General features: G+C 34.5%; 4 protein-coding genes across 5 annotated transcripts; 2 read left to right on the top strand and 2 right to left on the bottom strand.

Moving 5' to 3' along the window:
• Window positions 1–8: 8 nt before the first annotated feature.
• Window positions 9–2,310, bottom strand: LOC105828126 (V-type proton ATPase 21 kDa proteolipid subunit). The gene is made up of 5 exons (XM_012666333.3): window positions 2,048–2,310; window positions 1,775–1,823; window positions 1,580–1,663; window positions 1,076–1,475; window positions 9–509 (listed from the first exon to the last, which is right to left on the bottom strand). Exons 1-5 carry the CDS (start codon window positions 2,106–2,108, stop codon window positions 474–476), a joined length of 630 nt encoding a protein of 209 aa, XP_012521787.1. The 5' UTR covers window positions 2,109–2,310; the 3' UTR covers window positions 9–473.
• A 497-nt stretch (window positions 2,311–2,807) lies between these two features.
• LOC105828124 (SET and MYND domain-containing protein 4) lies at window positions 2,808–8,329 on the top strand. The gene is made up of 4 exons (XM_012666329.3): window positions 2,808–3,553; window positions 4,914–5,772; window positions 5,963–6,611; window positions 7,227–8,329. The coding sequence occupies exons 1-4, from the start codon at window positions 3,534–3,536 to the stop codon at window positions 7,718–7,720; spliced, it is 2,022 nt and encodes a 673-aa protein (XP_012521783.1). The 5' UTR covers window positions 2,808–3,533; the 3' UTR covers window positions 7,721–8,329.
• LOC105828123 (dynamin-1-like protein) lies at window positions 7,893–13,990 on the bottom strand. Of its 2 annotated transcripts, none has more exons than XM_012666328.3 (8): window positions 13,488–13,990; window positions 11,556–12,120; window positions 10,615–10,862; window positions 9,982–10,512; window positions 9,326–9,493; window positions 8,807–9,056; window positions 8,517–8,728; window positions 7,893–8,446 (listed from the first exon to the last, which is right to left on the bottom strand). In XM_012666328.3, exons 1-8 carry the CDS (start codon window positions 13,587–13,589, stop codon window positions 8,390–8,392), a joined length of 2,133 nt encoding a protein of 710 aa, XP_012521782.1. In that variant the 5' UTR covers window positions 13,590–13,990; the 3' UTR covers window positions 7,893–8,389. The 2 variants fall into 2 exon arrangements, with proteins under 2 accessions (XP_012521782.1, XP_028046257.1); XM_028190456.2 differs by having other exon boundaries at window positions 13,414–13,536.
• A 2,622-nt stretch (window positions 13,991–16,612) lies between these two features.
• LOC105828121 (rRNA-processing protein FCF1 homolog) lies at window positions 16,613–18,337 on the top strand. The gene is made up of 5 exons (XM_012666324.3): window positions 16,613–16,864; window positions 17,312–17,394; window positions 17,488–17,559; window positions 17,667–17,976; window positions 18,112–18,337. The coding sequence occupies exons 1-5, from the start codon at window positions 16,862–16,864 to the stop codon at window positions 18,253–18,255; spliced, it is 612 nt and encodes a 203-aa protein (XP_012521778.1). The 5' UTR covers window positions 16,613–16,861; the 3' UTR covers window positions 18,256–18,337.
• Window positions 18,338–19,509: the final 1,172 nt, after the last annotated feature.

Here is a 19,509-nt window from a genome sequence, read left to right on the forward strand (position 1 = left end):
AATTAAAATATAAAGGATAAATTATATATTTTGGATTATATACTTTTATACATTGACATTAACTTATATATATACAGTAACTTATGCCAAAACAAGCGCTATAACGCACTCAAAAAATCAAAATTATACATTGTTTTCTAATACCGATAAAAACTATGACTTGTTACAACTTTATATACTTAATCTTATTAGCCGCTTTTATGTTTCAAAAGAAGTAGAATGTCCAAATGATATAACAACAGGCAATATTCACAAGACCTAGAGTGTGAATGTTAAATTGTGTCATTTACATCTAGAATAGCATGAGTATAATTACAGACATGCAGTAATATACCAAATTCGTACATTGGTATCTGAAAAATTCTGATTTCACAATGATTTCATGGATACAGTCATTCCTCCTATACCGATGACTAAATGTGGAATGGAACTTTGTGATCCCGATAATACTCCATAGCTTATTCTCTCATAATTTACGATAACTTGTCGCCCATCTTCACTTTGGATGTCTGAAAAGAGAAATATAACGATATACTACCATTTATCAAGTTTAGAAATGCCTGCAATTTTCTCGTATTTTACGAAGTTAAGTATCTCGGTGAAAAAAAATCGCAGAAGTTAAAAAAAATAAATTTTGAAGAGGAAAAAGTCTTTAAATTTCTGTCTTTGAATTTCGACTTTACAGTATTTTCTTCCTAAATTAAATAAAATTAAAAATCGGTAATTTTTCAATATTTTTTTTACTTTAAAACCCTGAATTCTGGATGAAATAACGAAAGTTATTTCAAAGTAGGTTTCCTAAATTTTAAAATATACTTTAAAAAATCATTGCAAAAATTTCTCGTAATCATATCGAACTTTTTGTGTAAGAATCAATTTCTTAGAAAATGTTTTTTTAATTTTAAAACTAAGGAGTTTATGGAAAAGAGAAAAAAATATTATGTGTTTGATTCGCATACACTTCCACATTTTTGAAGACTTAACTTTTCATGAGAAAGTTACAAGCGCTTTCAAATTTACCAACAGTGATGAAGAATTTACATTAATATTTCTCATTATTCATTTCTTAACTTACCATGTAAATACCGACAATTAAGCCAAAAAGCCCTATGGCAGAACCGAAAATCTCGACTATTAGAATCTTGACGAAAAGGGCGGAGTTAGCTGCGTCGGCGAGAGCGGCGCCAGAGCCAACGATGCCAACCGCTATGCCGCAGAAAAGATTAACAAGGCCGACGGCGAAACCAGCGCCAAACATTAAATATCCCGACAGCCAGTTCTGACTCTTGAGCTCCTCGTTCTTCAAGACCTCTGCGTAGCTGAATTTATCGAGCATTCCAGACAGAACGATGGCAGTGATCAGGCCATAGATGGCTACAGCCTCACAGAATATCACGGAGATCAGATTCTTCGTTTTGATTCTTGGTGCCTTCACACCACCACCAACGATTGACACTCCAGTTGTGTGGATACCTCTGAAAAAGTTACAAATAAGAGTAAGTCATAATACAAATAGATTTAATAAAGTAAGTCATAATAAAAATAGATTTTATTTCAACTTAAACTGTAGTTGACTTACAATGCTGCACCTACTACAGACAAAGCTACCGACAGGCCTATGCCCAAAGTACACCACATATAAGGAGAGGTGTTCGTCAAGAACCTAAAAGAAAAATTATAAAATATATAAAGCTTGAGATTTCTTTGAGCTCAAGAGAGTTGAATAAGATAAGAAGTCATTCATGTAAGAATTTATAAATAAATAAATACCTACCAGCCAAGGCTGACCTGCTCTCCCTTGCCAGTAAACACATAATATAAAACTGCAACATACAGAAATACATAAATATGCGTAAAGAATATAAAATACATTGAATATTACATATTTGTAAGATAGAGGCCTTTGATATAAAACTATTCACAAGGCAAAAATACCACAGGCATTGATGTTTCAGCAAAACGTCAGGAACAGAAAAAAGCTTCAGAAAACACATTTTTTTCGTCTGTTATTTTATTATGTTGCTTACGGTACACGCGTAAGACATACCTAGAATGAGGATCGTCGTCGAAGCGGTGATCGCAAACGTGTTACCCAGGAGGTATCTCATCTTCGGGACAATAAACTTTCACCGTTGCAGCGCAATAATCCAGCCAATGTATCTCACGGTCCTCGATCCAGCACTCCGGGAAAAAGCTAAGTAGCCCGGTAGCGCGTTTTCGTTTTTTGCTTAACGAATCCTCGATCTCCACATTGAAGAGCTCGCGAGATCACGCACACCCGTCGCTGTCATGTGACGACTGTTCGGATTCTCTAGTGACTAGCTAGTGACTTTTCCGCCGCGGGGGAAGAGAATTGTGACGCGAAAATGCCTATGACAAAAAGGCGGGGTTTTTAATTTGTCGATTAATCAATCGTATTGTGCGCAGATGTAACTTTGCTCCATAAAACTATAGTTGCACATAATGAACCTGCATTCGTACTTTCTGCATTTGAAACGAGATAAATATTTATATTTGTTGGCTGTTGGAGAAAGAAATTGAAATTGTAACTAAAACGAGCACGAATGTTCAAGTCGCTTTCCCAGATAGCACTATTATTTATAAAATATATTAATAATTTAAATATTTTACTTTTTTTCTTTTACTTATAAATATTAACAAAATATTTTTAAAAAATTAATAGTAATATTTATAAATATTTATTATAAACGTCGTGTGCTATTTGGAGTTGTATGAAAAATTTATAATTTATTTGACTTGTGCCTAACTTGTTTTATCACAAATTTTTGATTTTTTGTTCGCTCTAATACTTTTATATATATGCAGAATAATTCTAATTTGTATCTTCTTAATTTCTAAAAACGGCATCTAAGAAGCAGGTTTCACAGTCATTTCGTTTTTTAATTCCATTTAAGTTTTAAATAATAACTTGAAAAAGTATTTAAAAAATACAATTATGGCAAAATATAGCATATTATATCAACAATTTGTAATAATATTATTGTATTTTAATTTACCAGAAGTATAGAATTTGAAAGGTGATTAAAACACAATGTCAATTAAAAATGGTGTATTGTCTTCTACTGTCACTAATCTTTGAAATAAAAATTCTTGAGTGACAATAGAATAATACATGGATGTATATGTCTTACCAATTTTATTGATTTTACATTATGAAGAAAGAAATTTGTTAAAAAAGAAGAGATAGAATTCAAATTTAAAAGTAAATTTCTTCTCTTTCTTTTTACAAAAACTTCCTTATTCTCAGTACTAATAAAATCTCATAAAAATCCATAATTTTCAAAGATAAAAATTAAATTTTATTTATTCAAAAAATTCCACGGATTTTCTCAGCATTCTCATTTTCAATGAACAAAATCGGTTGGCGCGTTTTACAAGAGGAAACAAATACACTGTCGGCCTAATTTTAGAATCCATCGTATTCGCGTCTCCATTTTGCGACGAGGAGGCAGATCCCGCGGATGTTAATCACGTTAAACACAATCAATCGATCTCGATAACCATTAGCGAGAATGTCTTTGACGAAAAAGGGGTAAGCCAGCTGCTTTTCGATCGCGGTTATCGTCAGTTATTCCATCTCCCTGCAGATCTCTTGATTTTCCTATTGCGAAGCCGGAACGCATCTTCAGCTAATAACAAATTCTATGAACGGAATGTTCGCTTCTCTGACCGGACGGGCTGTCGTCGCTCGTGCACTATTTCTGTCTGCGATTAAATTTACAGCGTTAAATTTAGAGAAATGAAATGGAAATACGTGCGTACTGCGACTTGTCTGCGAAAAAATTGGGGTCGCCGTCGCTCATTCGTCGATCAATTCGCATATTTCCAAACACGTCAATATATTTTATGTACCAATTATATATCATTCGATGTCACACATTCAAACGTGTGAATGAAATTAAAAATATATGTACAGATAAACTCAGAAATTATTTCACCTGTATCTTTCGATAACGATAATTCCAATAAATGATAACAAGAATTTTTTATATATTTCTTATACATAACAAAAATATTCTTGTTTAAATAATTATAGTATGACATCATTTTGTAGGAAGAATATTACAACTTTTTAAAATATTATCGCTTTTGCTATATTTTATTTTTAAAATTATTCTGAGTATAATTCTTACTTTTACTAAAACAATTGGTTTTTTTTCAACTCAAATGTGTAGTATAAATAAATCTTTTTCATTTCTTTCAATTCATTATTTGTTTCAATATTCAATATAAGTGCTAACTGTTCCTTTGTTGCATGAAATTCTCTGTTGAATATATTTTGTTAAATTTTAATATATAGGGATTTTTAGGAACGCTAATTATGTAAATTTAAAGTCAAAATTAAAAAAAATTTATAAAGTTTCATTATAAAGACTTCAATATTTCACCAAATTAGATTTGGTATTAAAAATTTTCTAATTATAAATGCAGATTTAAAATTAGCAATCTCAAAAACATTAATTTAGAAATTTTCAAAACATGATTTTTATTTTTATTCCAGCACGAATTTTTTGTAAAAGAAAGTCAATTTTGATTGACTTTTTGATTACAGTTAACTTGCGCGCAACAAAAGATTAAAAAGAGAAATTAGAAATTTATATTTATTGCATTGTAGGAATGACTGGCTTTTCTTGAATTTTTCATATAAAAGAAGATTGTTATGTTTAAAGCAAATGTTTAAAACATGTTTTAAACATACTGTTTTAAATAAACATTTGTTTTAAACTTCTTTTCCTTAAAAAAGATGTTTTAAACATGTTTAAAACTAATGTTAAAATATATTTTTAAGGAAGATTCAGCATATAAAAAACATTTTATTCTTATTTAAAAAAAAAGCGGGAGCAACCCTAATATTAAAAACTTGTTTTTATATTTCGTCTGTTATATTACAGAAACGTCTCGCTTGACGAGTTCCGTCGTGCCGTGCTGGACACCGTTTCGCAGGAGGAGCTGCTCGCGACTCGATTTGCGAGGCTATCCGCGTCGGGTGACAGGCGAGGAATGGTCGAGACGCTTGTGGAAATGCCCTGCGTGGTGGGCCTGAAACCGAGCGACTCGTACGAGGGTAAGAGCGAGGCGCGGGCCGCGTGGCTGTACGAGAAGTCGCTCGGGGCGACGAGCACAGAGCCCAGGGATGACGCGGAGCAGGAGATTAGAACTTGTAATATTCTCACGCAAGCACTGTTTGCGGCCAGTGCGAACGGTAGAGTGTTTCTAGATGCGATCTCCGAGCGCGCCAGACGCTTCTACAGCCGGCGCGTTTACGCGAGCTGCCTGCGGGACTGCGAATGCATGCTGGCGCTTCCCGTGAGCTTCTATGACGGCTCCGCGGAGAATGTCCGGGATTACGTGCAACGTAGGAAGGAATGTCTTCAGCTAGAGCGGGAGTGCTCCCGTAAGTTGGAAGCCTCTACGTCCTCCAGGAAACGTGGCGCCCGTGGAAGGACATCCTCCTCCTCCTCCTCTTCTTCCTCTTCCCGTTCTTTTTCCAGCAACACATTGCCCACCGTCAATGGCAAGCCGCACAGCAGTCTTACGAGCTGCTCGGATGGCGTTGAGCTGCGGTTTGACGAGGCCAGGGGCCGGCACCTCGTAGCTACGAGGGACATCAAACCGGGAGCTGTGCTCATTGTCGACCGGCCGTTCTCCTTTAGCACGGATGCACCAGCTTTCGGCAGGAATTGTTTGCATTGCCATGCCACACTTAAATTAGAAGACAGCGTTAAAATCCCATGCCGCGATTGCCAAACAGTTAGTAGAAACGCACAATTTACATTCGCCTATGCTACGCCATGTATGTAGCGTCAATTAATATAATCCGTACCTTCGCTGGTTAGTTCCTGTATTGATTTATTTTACCTTTTTGTGTGACTCTTCCTGTCCTGCAGTTTACATGCTGTATCTTTTGATATAAGTCGATTTTGTCTCGCATTTTCTCCAGGTGGTCTTTTGTACCGAGGCGTGTCGCAAGGAGGCTTGGAAGACGTACCACCGATACGAGTGTCCGATATTCAATTACTTTGTTGAAAATTTGTTGAACAACGAACGCCAGCAGCAAACGTCTTATCTTTTGCTGGCCTATCGCACGACAGTTGTACAAGCTCTTGTACGAAACATTGCAGAGACAACGTGCGATTTAAATCTTGATTTCCTGCGATATCACGCTGACAGTAACGCAAAAGATAACAAGGACGACATTAACAAAGAGCGCGCGAGCTTGGGATCGAGGGAGACATACAGTCCTCTCGATTATCGAACGGTATTCCACTTAGAGACTCATTGTGCCGATGTGGAGCCAAACATGAATCTCATTCGCACTGCTGAAGCGATCTTCCTCGCGAAATGCCTAATCTGGGTTCTGGGTAAAATGGACATCGTCTGCACGAGGGAAACGCTCATTTTACTGGCTGTGGCTATGCTGCATCATTTACAGGCGATTAATTGCAACGCGTACGAGATCGTCGAGAATGTCCACGACGAGGCGACACACGTCTGGGACCCCAGAAATGTCGGTGCCGCGATCTACTCTACAGTCAGCCTCGTGAATCATAGCTGTTATCCGAACGTGGTCCGCCACTCTTATCCAAATGGTAAGTGATCCAATCAGGATAGTGATTATGTAACTTTTTCCTGGTAGAAAAATTTTAATAAAATTTTGATGAAATTTCAATAAAGACACAATAACATTTTAATTATATTTCGCTAAAGATTATTTTCTGCTTTTAGTAAAAAACAGATCATGTTTTGTTGAAAATTCAATATAAATTTAATGAAATTTTAATGAAAAATTATTATTTAATAAAAAGATAAAATTTTGCTAAAATTATAATGAATTGTTATGAAATTACAATTGCTTCGAGAACACACAGATGTTTCATAATAAGAAATTATATTTTATTAAAATTAATGAATTTTTGATAAAATTATAAAATCACTAATCAGAATATTCCAAAATAAATTTCAAAATAAAGTTTAATAAAATGTCATTAAAATTTCATTAAAGTTTTATTAAAAATTTTCCATTTGGATTTCTTAGGACGAAAATGTGAAACTTTATACCATTAAAATGGAGAAATTTTTTATTTTTCACATTTTCGAGAATAAGTGTTACATTATCGCTACTCAGAGATGAGTTGACCATACAAATTGATAATGGGGCTGCATGGAGAATCAACGGAACGTTCCGACTTTTTTATAATTTATAGGAATAGTCGTAGTCAGGGCATTGCGCTTCATCGGCAAGGGATGTGAGATACTCGATTGCTACGGGCCTCATTTTCTCAGCGAGAATAAATTGAACAGGCGTGAGATTCTGTGGAAGAAATACCGATTCCTGTGCGGATGCGTTGCCTGCAAGCAAAACTGGAAATTTCCGTTGTCCGATGCAATAACGAGTTATAAGTGTACGGCGTGCACGGAACCGATAGATTTTTCGACAAACGTAACGAATCAGCAGTGTATAAAGTGCAAAAAACTTGTCGATTTGAAAAGAATCGAAAAACATTTTCGTAAATCGATTCAAAAAAGACTGAGTGCCATCGCGAAAATGTATCGCGGCGATTATCGAGACGCGATGCCTTTGTTATTCGAGCACGCGGACTTTGTCAATAAACATTTGGTCGAGCCGAATATTGAAGGTATCAAAACAGAACAGTGTATCGTCCAATGTTACAATTCTCTCGGATCTATTTCCGTGTAATACTCCCTTGGTCAATTTAAATTTTATAACAATTGTTTACAGTAGTGAAACATTTATTTTAATGTTTATTCTACAGCTCTGTGAAAAACGCGACGCAATTCACTAAGAATAGACTTTCTCAGTTTTCTATTCTGAAAAAAGAAATTATATGCAAACAACTAAAACTAGCAGATACATGGGACAATGATCTTTAATTGCATTTTCAGTTAACAGTCACTGTAATGTGAGATAATGCAAGATTAGACTAAGTACTTAAGAAACATGTAATTCCCGGTGATAAAATAATACAAAACAAGTTATTCAAGAATTAATCATTTTTCGTACAATAGATCGTCATCAGCATACACATCTATAGAATGCCGAGAATAAAAGATCGAGCCCGAATTCTCGTGAATTAATCATCTCGTGAAATCAAATGATACGATTGATATGAACATGCGTAAGACGTCATGTCCTTCTGCATGCTATAAAATTGGGTAACGTATCAGGATCATTTTGCGTCTCAATAGCAATATATATACCTTACTTGCGTGAGAAAGAATTATATACACAGTGATTCATCATATACATTAGTAAAGTACATCCTTCTCTCAGCTCAGTTCATTAAAACACAGAGATGCAATACCTAAATTCACTAGAATCTGCTGATGTAAAAGCCTTAGGCTTTGATTACCACATATGCGTCTCTCTAATTTCACTAATGATGTGACCCGCTTGAGTCAATGCCTGTGAAATTAGAACAATTGTTATAGACGTCAGTTGTTTACTACAAAAAGATATTTAATTTTTTATGTACCTTAAGCATATCCGCTGTTTCTTTACGTCTAACAGCGATGTGTTCGCTCTCGATTAACAAGGCCTCAGCCTGATCCGATTTGTACAAATGTGTGACAAGTTCACTCTGTAAATTATCTTTCACGTAGTTGACTAGGAAATGCATAACAGCCTTTGGTACAGTATCCTGAATGGACTTTCGTACAATATAAAAGTATGATCTTATGAGTCTTTCTGCAAATAAAGGAAGATAATTAAAATTAAAATTTGTTATTAACATGTGTACGACATTTAATACAAAGACTTCTTTACCAATAATATCACAATCCCGTTGCTCACGATCGCTAAGCTTTCGTGATGTCTGTATTGGTACCGCAGGCAGCAGATTTACTGGCTTTTGTTGCGGGGATGCTTTCTGCAGCTCAATCGCAGGATGCGGTGCGTTATTTTCCTGACGTATTCTGACCGGAGAACCGTCCGCGGAACTGGTAGAGTCTGTTCTTCCCTGGAGTAGTAAGTTACTTAGCAGCCAGTGATTTTGCTGTCCTTGCTGTTCCTTAGTCTGATCGGAAACAGAGTTTATCCCGTCTTGATTAGTGACTGATTTTACAATCTGTTACAAATGTATTTCACTATTAGTGGCAAACACAGTAAAAAAGAAAAAATTAAAGTGTTGCGGACAAATTAATGAATAAACTGATGAACCGTACGTCGTTATCCACATATAAATCAGGAGTCTTGAAACAATAACTATTTCAATTAATAATGTACAAATATAATAAACACACAGATATAATAAATTTCGCAAAATCATTAGAGATTATTACGTACCGTGTCGTTGGTGATTATGGTATTGGATGCAGAAGTTAATCGTTTGTTGTGCTTCAAGTGATCTACATCAGCGTCCTTCAATAAAGACGACACAAATGCGGCATCTTTGTGAAAGTCGGGATGCTTGGTGTTAATGTATGCCAATTCTATTGCAACCAAGTTCTCTACCTTTTTTTAAAAAAATCAAATTATTATGTATGAAAAATTCGTTACGTATATTATATACATATTATATATTCGACAAAAGAGATAATTTAAGAAGTGATTCTAGATGAGAAAAAGCAAAAATTCTTTAACATAAAATATAATATAAGAACAAAATTATAATTAAAATTGTTTTTTAATGAAAAATGTTTAATGACTGAATATTTACATAAATAGAATAGTTAAAGCACGTGAATATTTATAATTAAAAAACGGAGCTTCTATCGAAATTTTGTTATTCTTAATTTTGTAAATCCGAATATTTAAATATTTAAGTAGAAAGTGCTTACAATACCAATAAATATTTAAACACTTACAGTAAAAAAAATGTAGCCTTAAACACAATTTTGTTATTCTTGATTCTAATCTAATTTTATCTAGAATCATTTCTTAAATATTCTTCTATCTATTGCGAAATACCAGTATGTACAAAAGTAGATATTTTAGTTTACCATTGAATTAGTAGGTGGGAGCCGTCTACGTAACAATTGTGTAACAACATCGACGATACGCTCATGTAGCTTAGGGAAACGCAGCATTTCCTGCTGCACCTCGGTACCACAATGTTGTATTATACTTTGCATTTCTTCGTGCACGAGTTCGACGCACCGTAACGAAGGATCTTCCAACTTTCGTATTTGTCGTTTAACTAGTAGCTCAAAGGAGACCTCTGGCACAAAGAGAGCTGGTCTTGGACCAGTCGCGTTGCGTATAGCGGTCAATATGTCCACTTTACTGAGGTCCGCCAGTGGATTAATTGAATCAAGCGTTTTGCCGAATGTCTCGTGAAATATATAGCAAATGCGAGCACCACCGCACAGCTCGGTGGTCTCTATGTTTCTCGCTGTTCCCTCTATCGTGGCGCAATAGCTGTTCGCGAATTTCGTGATGATTTGCAGCAAGGTTTGACTCTTGTCCTCGACATCGCCGCCATACGAATTGAGCAGGGTCTGATATTGCGCGACCATCGTATTCACTCTGTTCTGTTTTCAAAAAGCACAAGTTCTACCAAATTATGTAAATTACTTTAGTGGATTCTAGCTACGTCTTATGCAATTCAATTTTACTGTTAATATTGTTATTACCTTCAGCTCCGGCAAGCAATCTCTAATATGTTGCATAAGTAAACGATTGAGAGTTTTCGCTAAGTAAGGAGTGCCGTTTCTGTTAGCCAACGTTGGATATTTACGTTGCAAGAATGTAGCCTCATCCTTCAACGCTTCCTGAATACTCTTGTTATTCATTATGTCTTGTTGAGAACGATTAACTACACCTATAATACCCAATTTTACTGGGATAACCCTACCACATAGAATATCTATGGCATCGGTCCCTAAAAGAAGAAAAAAAAAGATGTACTTAATAATTGTTGTTCCATCAATCAATCCTACCTTCTTTGATAAATTTGAGGAAATTTTTTAGTTTTTCACATAATATAAAAAATAAAAAAAAAGTTTTAAAAATAAGTTAACGATTAATGTACAGATATTTCTTTTTTCAAATATTTTAACTACACTTTCCTTCAAATTTAAAGTGTAACTTTCTAAACAGTATTGTGTCTTATGGCAGAAAAATTCTAAGTAATTTTAAACCCAAATAAAATATGAGAATTTCGACAATTCATAAAATAATAGAGTCTAAAAAACATTTTAAAATTAAAATAATAAAGTTTTACCATATCATTTGTAAGAGTATAAAATGTTTATCAATTATATAGTTCTCTTTAATATATTATATCAGACTAATGTGCAACAACATTTGTTAATATATTTACATCATTATTATAAAAATCTTTTTCATTTTCTGCATCAACATTTATCAACATTGTAAAAACATTTTAAATAACCAATTATAATTTTGATTGTTTAAATTTTATTTATTATTTTAAAGGCAAGCTAAAGCTCATATTTACTAAAATTTAATTAAAAGATAAGATATAAATGAAAAGTCATGTTACTCTCCTCCACTTTTTTAAGTTAGAGCTTCTTAAAAATGCAAAAAATTATGGGATTTTCATTAAATTTACCAGCATCCATGAGATCCAATTTTGTAACAACTGCCAACGTTCGCCTACCATCTGGATCGACGTCCTTGCTGAGCTTCAAACTCTCACTCGTAGCCATATCGGTATTGGCAGTGACAACTGCTAAGATTATCGAGTTAGGACTACATATATACTTCAATACAAGATCGCGTATCTGAGACTCAATGTCCTCTGGCTGATCGCCTACCGGCACCTTTGTGATGCCGGGTAAGTCAATGAGCGTCAGATTGACAACGGACGTCGAGTATATCTTAAGATTAATTGGTTCTGGGCAGATCCCCTTGTTCGCCCCGGCCATTCGGTCGGTCTCAGCCTCGATTTCCGCGCGTATATCGTCGAAGTCCTTGTAAATCTTGTTCTTCGTGTGTAGAAACATTCCCCACTCCTCCAGGTCCAGGGTGCCGTTCTCCGCGCTCCTGTGCTCGCGATCATCTCGCGGTGTGTAAACAAGTTGCAGTATTAATGGACGTCGCGTGACAATACCGGTCCCTCGCGGTAAAAAGGAACGACCCACCAGACTCTCTATTACCGACGACTTTCCTGAGCTCTGAAAAATTCAACATTTGCTCTTAAAGCGTATCCAACATCTTTGAAACATTTTTTCTTATTATTATATATCCTAATCTTATTATTAATTTTTTAATGTAATTAAATTTGTACACATTTATTCTTATTAAACAATTGTAGTGTATCGAGGTACAGTATCCATAAATTTAAAAACACTCTACATTCTACAAATAAACAGTGATTGCAAGTTCTACGCAAATACAAATACATTGTAAAATGTTTAAATGACAATGAATAGTTGTAGCTAAAACACCTGCAGCACTTATACATGCTAAAAGTATATCAAATCATTATTTTGAATCACAATACACTTCTAGAAAATTGAAATCCAGCAAGAGACATATCCCAACTGAATTCTTAAAAATTGATTCGTTTTATGCTTAGAAGTTTTCATCAAAGTAAAAATTAAGTGGTTATTTGAAGAAATCTAAAATTTAATGGAAATTCTTTTTTTCAATTCCAACCTATTTGATAATGTACACATATACTCTTATTTTTGTTTTTCTTAGTTTAATTAAATAAACAGTTAAAAATTAAAATAGATTTTGTCTTTAATATAACACACTTTTATAGTGTTTCCAAACTAATAAAGAGTACTGTGTGTGGACTAATTAATAATGATATTCATGCAATCTTCATGAATTTGTAGATACACTTGATAAGGAGCAGGTAGTATCTGGTCGACATTATGTCTCTTCGATTTAATAAAGATCTGTCAGATTGATCATTGCTTAAAGATTTATGTGTGATATCCTTACGTAACTTTTCATTCCTAGATCAAAGTTTTTTTTAATACTTCAGAACTGATATCAAAATCTATGACACAGTAGCTCCATTTAATTTATCGAGTAAAGGTATGAATTGATTTCAAGGAACCACAATGACTCATACAAAAAAAGCAAATGTGAAATTTACTTCAATAACAATTCAGGATTCATAATCCAATAGTCAGCTTCCGAGGGTTAAATGTCTGAATCAAAATATTTTGAGACTCTCGAGTATAGACAGTATAGATGTGAGTATAGACAGTAGAAGTAAACACCTAAGGAAACTAATGTGATTCACAACGATATCATTTTCTCAACGGTGTCGCTGATAAGCAGCGAGCAACTTACAATAAACAGACGATTACATTGTTCGTGACAAAGGAAAATAATTCGGACAGTATGTCGACAGCGATAATCAATTCGCTAGATCCGCTCCTTTCGACTGCACCTCCTCTCTCTCTCTTTCGTAATTTGTTCCCTTATCAAAAAGGCTCAAATTGTTTAACCTTGAGACAAGAGGAGGGTGGCAAAGTCCAGGTGGCGGACCCGTGCCGCTCGCAGCTTGGGGGCTCCGGCTAACCTGCGTGCCCAGAACGACGATCTGCGGCAGCTGCAACACGGTAGCGCCGACGGTGTTGAATACGTCCTGTAGCTTGTTTATCACAGGTATCAGGGCCTCCATGGCGGAGAGAGTGAAGCCGCGGATGGACAACGACGAGGAGCCCCGACGTCGCGTTTCGACGACGAGGAAATCGATCGGGGACGACGGTTACGAAGCCGGCGGCGGGTTGGAGCCGTTCGAGGTTCGAGTTTCGAGTAACGTTCTCGCGCGCCGCGCGTCTCTCGTTGTCGCCCCTCCCCTCCTCAACGTCGCAGGGAGCTCCACTACTGCCTCTACGTTTCTACTACAGGCGTCGCGGCGCCGTGACGGAAGCGGAAAGTATTTTCCGCGCGTACCGAACTCGACGATTAACTCGATGCGTACAAGTGACGAATTGACGATACGCAATTCACTCGAAATATGACTCTATCGTCCGGATTCCGAAATGATGCAAACATCTGATTTCCCCTTCCTTCTTCTCCTTTTGTGCAGTACGCGTGCGCATTTTTGATTGTGTGAGAGAAGCGGTTGCATATATGTGTAGTCCTATTGTTTGGATTCCCGCCTTTTGTTCGAGCCGTTGGAACCGAATTTGCGTATTGTTACTGTTTGAAAAGGATCTGTAGAATTGTTCCCAATCTGTAAATTGTTTTTTCTTCAATCTGACCAAAAATGTTTCTCTTTTGATTTAAATTAACACGTAAATAAAAATCAAAGTTGAAAAATTATAACATATTTTATTATGAAACATTTATATTGACAAAGTAAAAATTCTTAAACCATTTGTGGGCAATCGTCATGTAAGGACGCGTACCCAGTGATGCCAGTATCGAATTTTTTTTTTGCATCATTATGCTGCACGAAGAGAATGGCTGGCAGCAAGGATGCTGCAAAGATTCGGCGTACCAACTGCGTGGCGCGACGCCGCGCGGCGTTACTTTTGGCGCGTGAAGTTAACCGCGCGACGCAGCGTCATTTTTGACGCGTGAAGTTGACCGTGCGAGGGTGACGAAGCTGTTTCACTCCACCTTTTTGCGTGTCGCTGTCAGAACGTAACGGACGCAAGATGGACCGGCTCCGGAATAATTAAGTGGCATCGCGAATCCCTTAATTGGTAAATATAACACACGTATCGATCTTGCGTTGTAATTCGTTCGAACACGTATCTGTCAACGCTTGTTCGAGCGAAGATCGCGACTCGTGGCGACATGTCAATCGTGATGCGCGAAGTCGATCGCGCGGGAAGGAATCCCTCCGCCATGTTAATCGCATTCCTCATTTGCAGATCGCGACAAGTTTGATTAGATGTGGACCGGTGCCGAGAGAGAGAGAGGCAAATGTCGCGCCATATTTACTCGGTAAGTCAAATTTTCATCGTAACTCGAGCTAAACTCTCAGTCTTAACTTTGCGTTTATGCGTTTTCAATATATTTGGCACACGTTATTCGCAATATCGGAAAAAGACAGTCGTCGCATGTTATCGATTATTCGTATGGGCAATCGACACGTAAGGACGCGTATCTAGCGATGCCAGTATCGAATCTTTTTGTAACGTCGTGCTGCTAGCCGTCCTCTTTGCATGATGCTGCAGAAAGATTCAGCGTATCGTGCGGCGTCACTCGCTTGAAGTTGATCGCGCGAAGCCATTTCACGTCATCTTAATTTTTGCGTATCACTTTCAGAACGCGACGAATGCAGAATGAACCGATTCATCCAGAACGAGTGGCATCACGACGAATGCAGAATGAGCCGATTCCAGAACGAGTGGCATCGCGAATCATTTAATTGGTAAGTGTAACATATCAATTTTACGTTATAATTCGATCGAACGCATATTCATTAATATTTGTTCAAGCAAAGATCGTGCGATTGCACGACACTCAATTGTGACGCGCAATGTTGATCGCGCGGGAAAGGAATCCTTCTCTATTTTAATTTACGTTCTTAATTGTTTCATTTGCAGATCAAGACAATCCAAACATGGATAGGTTCCAGGGCGGATGCTATCGCGATATTTATTTGGTAAGTAGCATTTATATTGCAGTACTTGCTCAGCCGATAATGTAAGCATTCCGCTTTTAATTTCACATATTTTCTGTATATTGAACGATAAATAATAGACTTAATTGTATTTTATCTTTGAGAATTATTTTATATTTTAACATTAGATTGTGCGAATTAATATTCCAGACAGATATTTGTGTTATTATGATAGCCGAAAATCTGATTGTTGTGTTGTCAATTATTTAAGCAAATAATCAATTATTATATTTGTATGTTACAGTATCATTGCAGCTACGTACAACGAGCCACATTTTCGAGAGGAGGAAGAGGTCTGGGAAGGACATCGGGCATCAGCGGAGCAACCTTGGGGTAAATATTTTTTATTTGCATAAACGATTTTTTATCATTTATTCGATTTTATTCCAACAAATTTTAAAAATATTGAGAGAAAAAAAGAAAATGTATATAACATTTTATATATTATACATTAATTTTTGTAATGATCTTTTTTAAAAAATATTACTAAATATATATGCCTACGTGTGTGCATAATATGCATATGTGTTTCAAAGTTGAATTTTAAAAGTTCAGTGTGCGCATAAAATTTTCTATTTTAAATATTTATTACTTAAAATTAGCACTGTTTTAATTTGAATCTTATGTTTTTTATGTTACAGTATCATCGCAGCTTCGTGGCTGATAACTCCGCTTGTTGCGCATCGGATCGGTGAGTGACGAATTTTTTTTTTATGGAACGAAGAATCTATATATGAAATTTATATTAAATGTATGTTCCACGTTTTGATCAAAGAAAAATGCATATGTGTACAATTTAATTACAATTTAGTTCTGTGCTATGCACATAAAATGTTATAGTAACATAATTATTTTTTTTTTATTATATGTGCTAGCGAGAATGTAAATTATATTGTATATAAATATATCATCTCGTTTGCTCTTATGTAGTACGGACACACACCAATAAAGATTTCTTTATTGACAGTATCAATAAGTGGATGAGGTCACTAAATTTTACATTTACGTTTGGCGCTGATTCTAGTCTATCGATCGCACGAAAAAGGTCGCGGTGGCGCGGTGGCTGCTGGACACGTTCCTCTCTACTTTAACCTAACCTAACCTCTTTTCTTTTATTTCTAACCTAACAATAGCACGTTTGCGTGGTTTGCGTGTGTTTTATATGTAGTTATTAATAATTGATTAAAATACGGAGAATTATTATAAAATGTAATTGTAAAACTCTTGTTTGATTATTATATATTTTAAATTTATTATAATTTTTACAAACAAGATTTAAGGATACGTACGCATATACGTCTACAAACGATACAATGGTATGAGTATTTTTTAATTAAAAGAGTAAATACAAATTTTATTTATAGTTAAATTAAATTATTTAACATTCATTTAATGCATCAAGACATTTTTGGAAATTATACTGATAGTACTAGTGTCTTCAAGGTTATAAAACAGCTCATTGCGAATAAATGATACAAATTATCTTGTAGGTTATTATAGTTGTGTGAAGTATCATATTTTATAACACAGCTAGCGATAACAAAAATTATAGATTATATTTTTTATAAGTGCATACATTGAACAAGTTTTTGTTCGTTACTTGCACAGTGTTTACTTGTTGAGCAAATAGCTATTTTGCTAATTTGTCCTGATATGAAAATATAATGATTATATTTTACTTTAGTTTGTATTATCATGCATTGATAATAAAATCTTGTTGTTAATTTATATAATAATACTTGCTATGCAATTATATACTACAGGGGAAAAATAAGAAAACGCGTAAAGTTGTGATGCAGAGATTCGCTCAAATGAAAAGGATGATTAGTCTGAGTGATTCACGAATGTAAGTTGATATTTCATGATATGATTTTCTACAAATGTTATATTTTTATTTAAACTATATGCAAAAGAAATTAAAGTAAATTTCTTTTTACAGAAAGCCAGAGAAACGGCTGCCATCAAAGAAAACTCCGAAAGAAGATAAGACTAAAATAAAAATTACAGAAGTGTAAATAATATTACACATAATATTATTTCTAATAAAAATCACATAGGGAATTATTTACTATAAAATGTTTTTATGTTATAAAATTACATAGTACTTATTTTTTTTAGGCCACAACAGTCTTCTGCCTTATTTTTCCAATATAATATGCAACTTGGACCACCTTACCATGTTTTAATTGACACAAACTTCATTAATTTTTCTATTAAAAACAAATTGGATATAATACAAAACATGATGGAATGTCTCTATGCAAAATGCACACCATACATAACGGATTGTGTAATGGGTGAATTAGAAAAGCTTGGACAGAAATATAGATTAGCATTGAGAATTATTAAGGATCCGCGATTTGAAAGATTAAAATGTTTGCATAAGGGAACCTATGCTGATGACTGTCTTGTGAACAGAGTAACACAGGTATAAATATAATTATATTTCTTATTGTGTTAATAACCTTTTTGATAATTTTTGATAGCATTAATTCAATTTACTTTATTGATTGCTATAGACAAAAAAATAGATAAGTAATTGTGTGTTGTGTTATTATTTCAGCACAAGTGTTATATCGTTGCGACTAATGATAGGGATTTGAAACGAAGAATACGGAAGATTCCAGGTGTGCCAATAATGTATATATCTCAACATAGATATACGATAGAAAGGATGCCAGATGCTTATGGTGCACCCAAGAGATAAAGGTATTACTGTTCTTAATAATGTTTTTTACTAAAAAAAGCAAATATGTACACTTTGTTAATAAAACTTATACTATACCATATTGGGATGTTATTTATTTAAATAGAAATTTAATTATTTATTTTTCTTAAACAATACTATGCATGGCAAGGCATGCCTGTAAAATAAGTTTGGATGTTTTTGTTCTCTCAATTTTTTTTATTCTCTCTATTCACAAGAAGTTTGTTCACTCTATTGCGAGAAGCAATTGTGTGTTGGGTGTCTGGTGATTTTGTACACCCATGTGGAAAATGATTGAATTTCTGCTTGGATGTAATGTAATGTTGCAATTGCTTTATGAAATCTTATGTTGCTAGGTTTTTCTTGCAAAATATATAAAAAGTTAAATATCTTTGAAATATTTCTTGGTAAAAAAATATATACAAAATTATATATTATAAAAATAATTCCTTCAATCCAAAACTTGAATTTTGCATTACTGCCATTAATATGCTAATTTTAAGCTTTAATTTCTCAAATGTTTATTTTATTATGTTGTGAAAATATTAATTATTACAAAATAAGAATTAGTATTATAAAAACTGCCATATCTGATAGAAGACACTTTTTAGTTTACATTTATATTTTTGAAGTTTTATTCTTAGTTTTTGTTTAAAAAATACAATCTAAAAAATAAAGTGATATGTGTTGGTGATCTTCTAATTATATATTGTATAATAAAATGAATACATTAAAATTGTGAGATAACAATACATTTTTATATAATATTTTAATACATATATTACATAAAATAATCATATTTTATATACATAGTTTATAATTTAAGTAAAATATTATATTTTATTACATTTTTAAAAATATGCGATTTTAAATTTTTTTTAGAAACGTTATTTTATTATAAATATTATTTGTACGCATTTATAAATATTTTATTTATTATATACTATTAGATGGTTCCAAAAAATTTGCGCGATCTTGTCAGCACGAAGATGCAAGGATTCATAATCGCTCTTATTTATCAGGATCATATATCGCGATCTTCAGAGTTCGAGAAGCTCGATATATATGCGAGGATTAATGTAATTGATGATTTTGACACACAAAGTGTCACTGGCTTTTCTATATCCGGATAAATGTCGGGATTCCTCCGCTCCCTATCTTGGGTCTTGACCTTTCTAATATCGCGGAACAACAAATGGTATACGTGCGCGCATGTATCGCAGCGGAGCGCAGAATATTAATCACGCGATTTAA

Source organism: Monomorium pharaonis, chromosome 3 (genome assembly GCF_013373865.1).
Source record: "Monomorium pharaonis isolate MP-MQ-018 chromosome 3, ASM1337386v2, whole genome shotgun sequence".
Classification (NCBI taxonomy): Eukaryota; Metazoa; Arthropoda; class Insecta; order Hymenoptera; family Formicidae; genus Monomorium; species Monomorium pharaonis.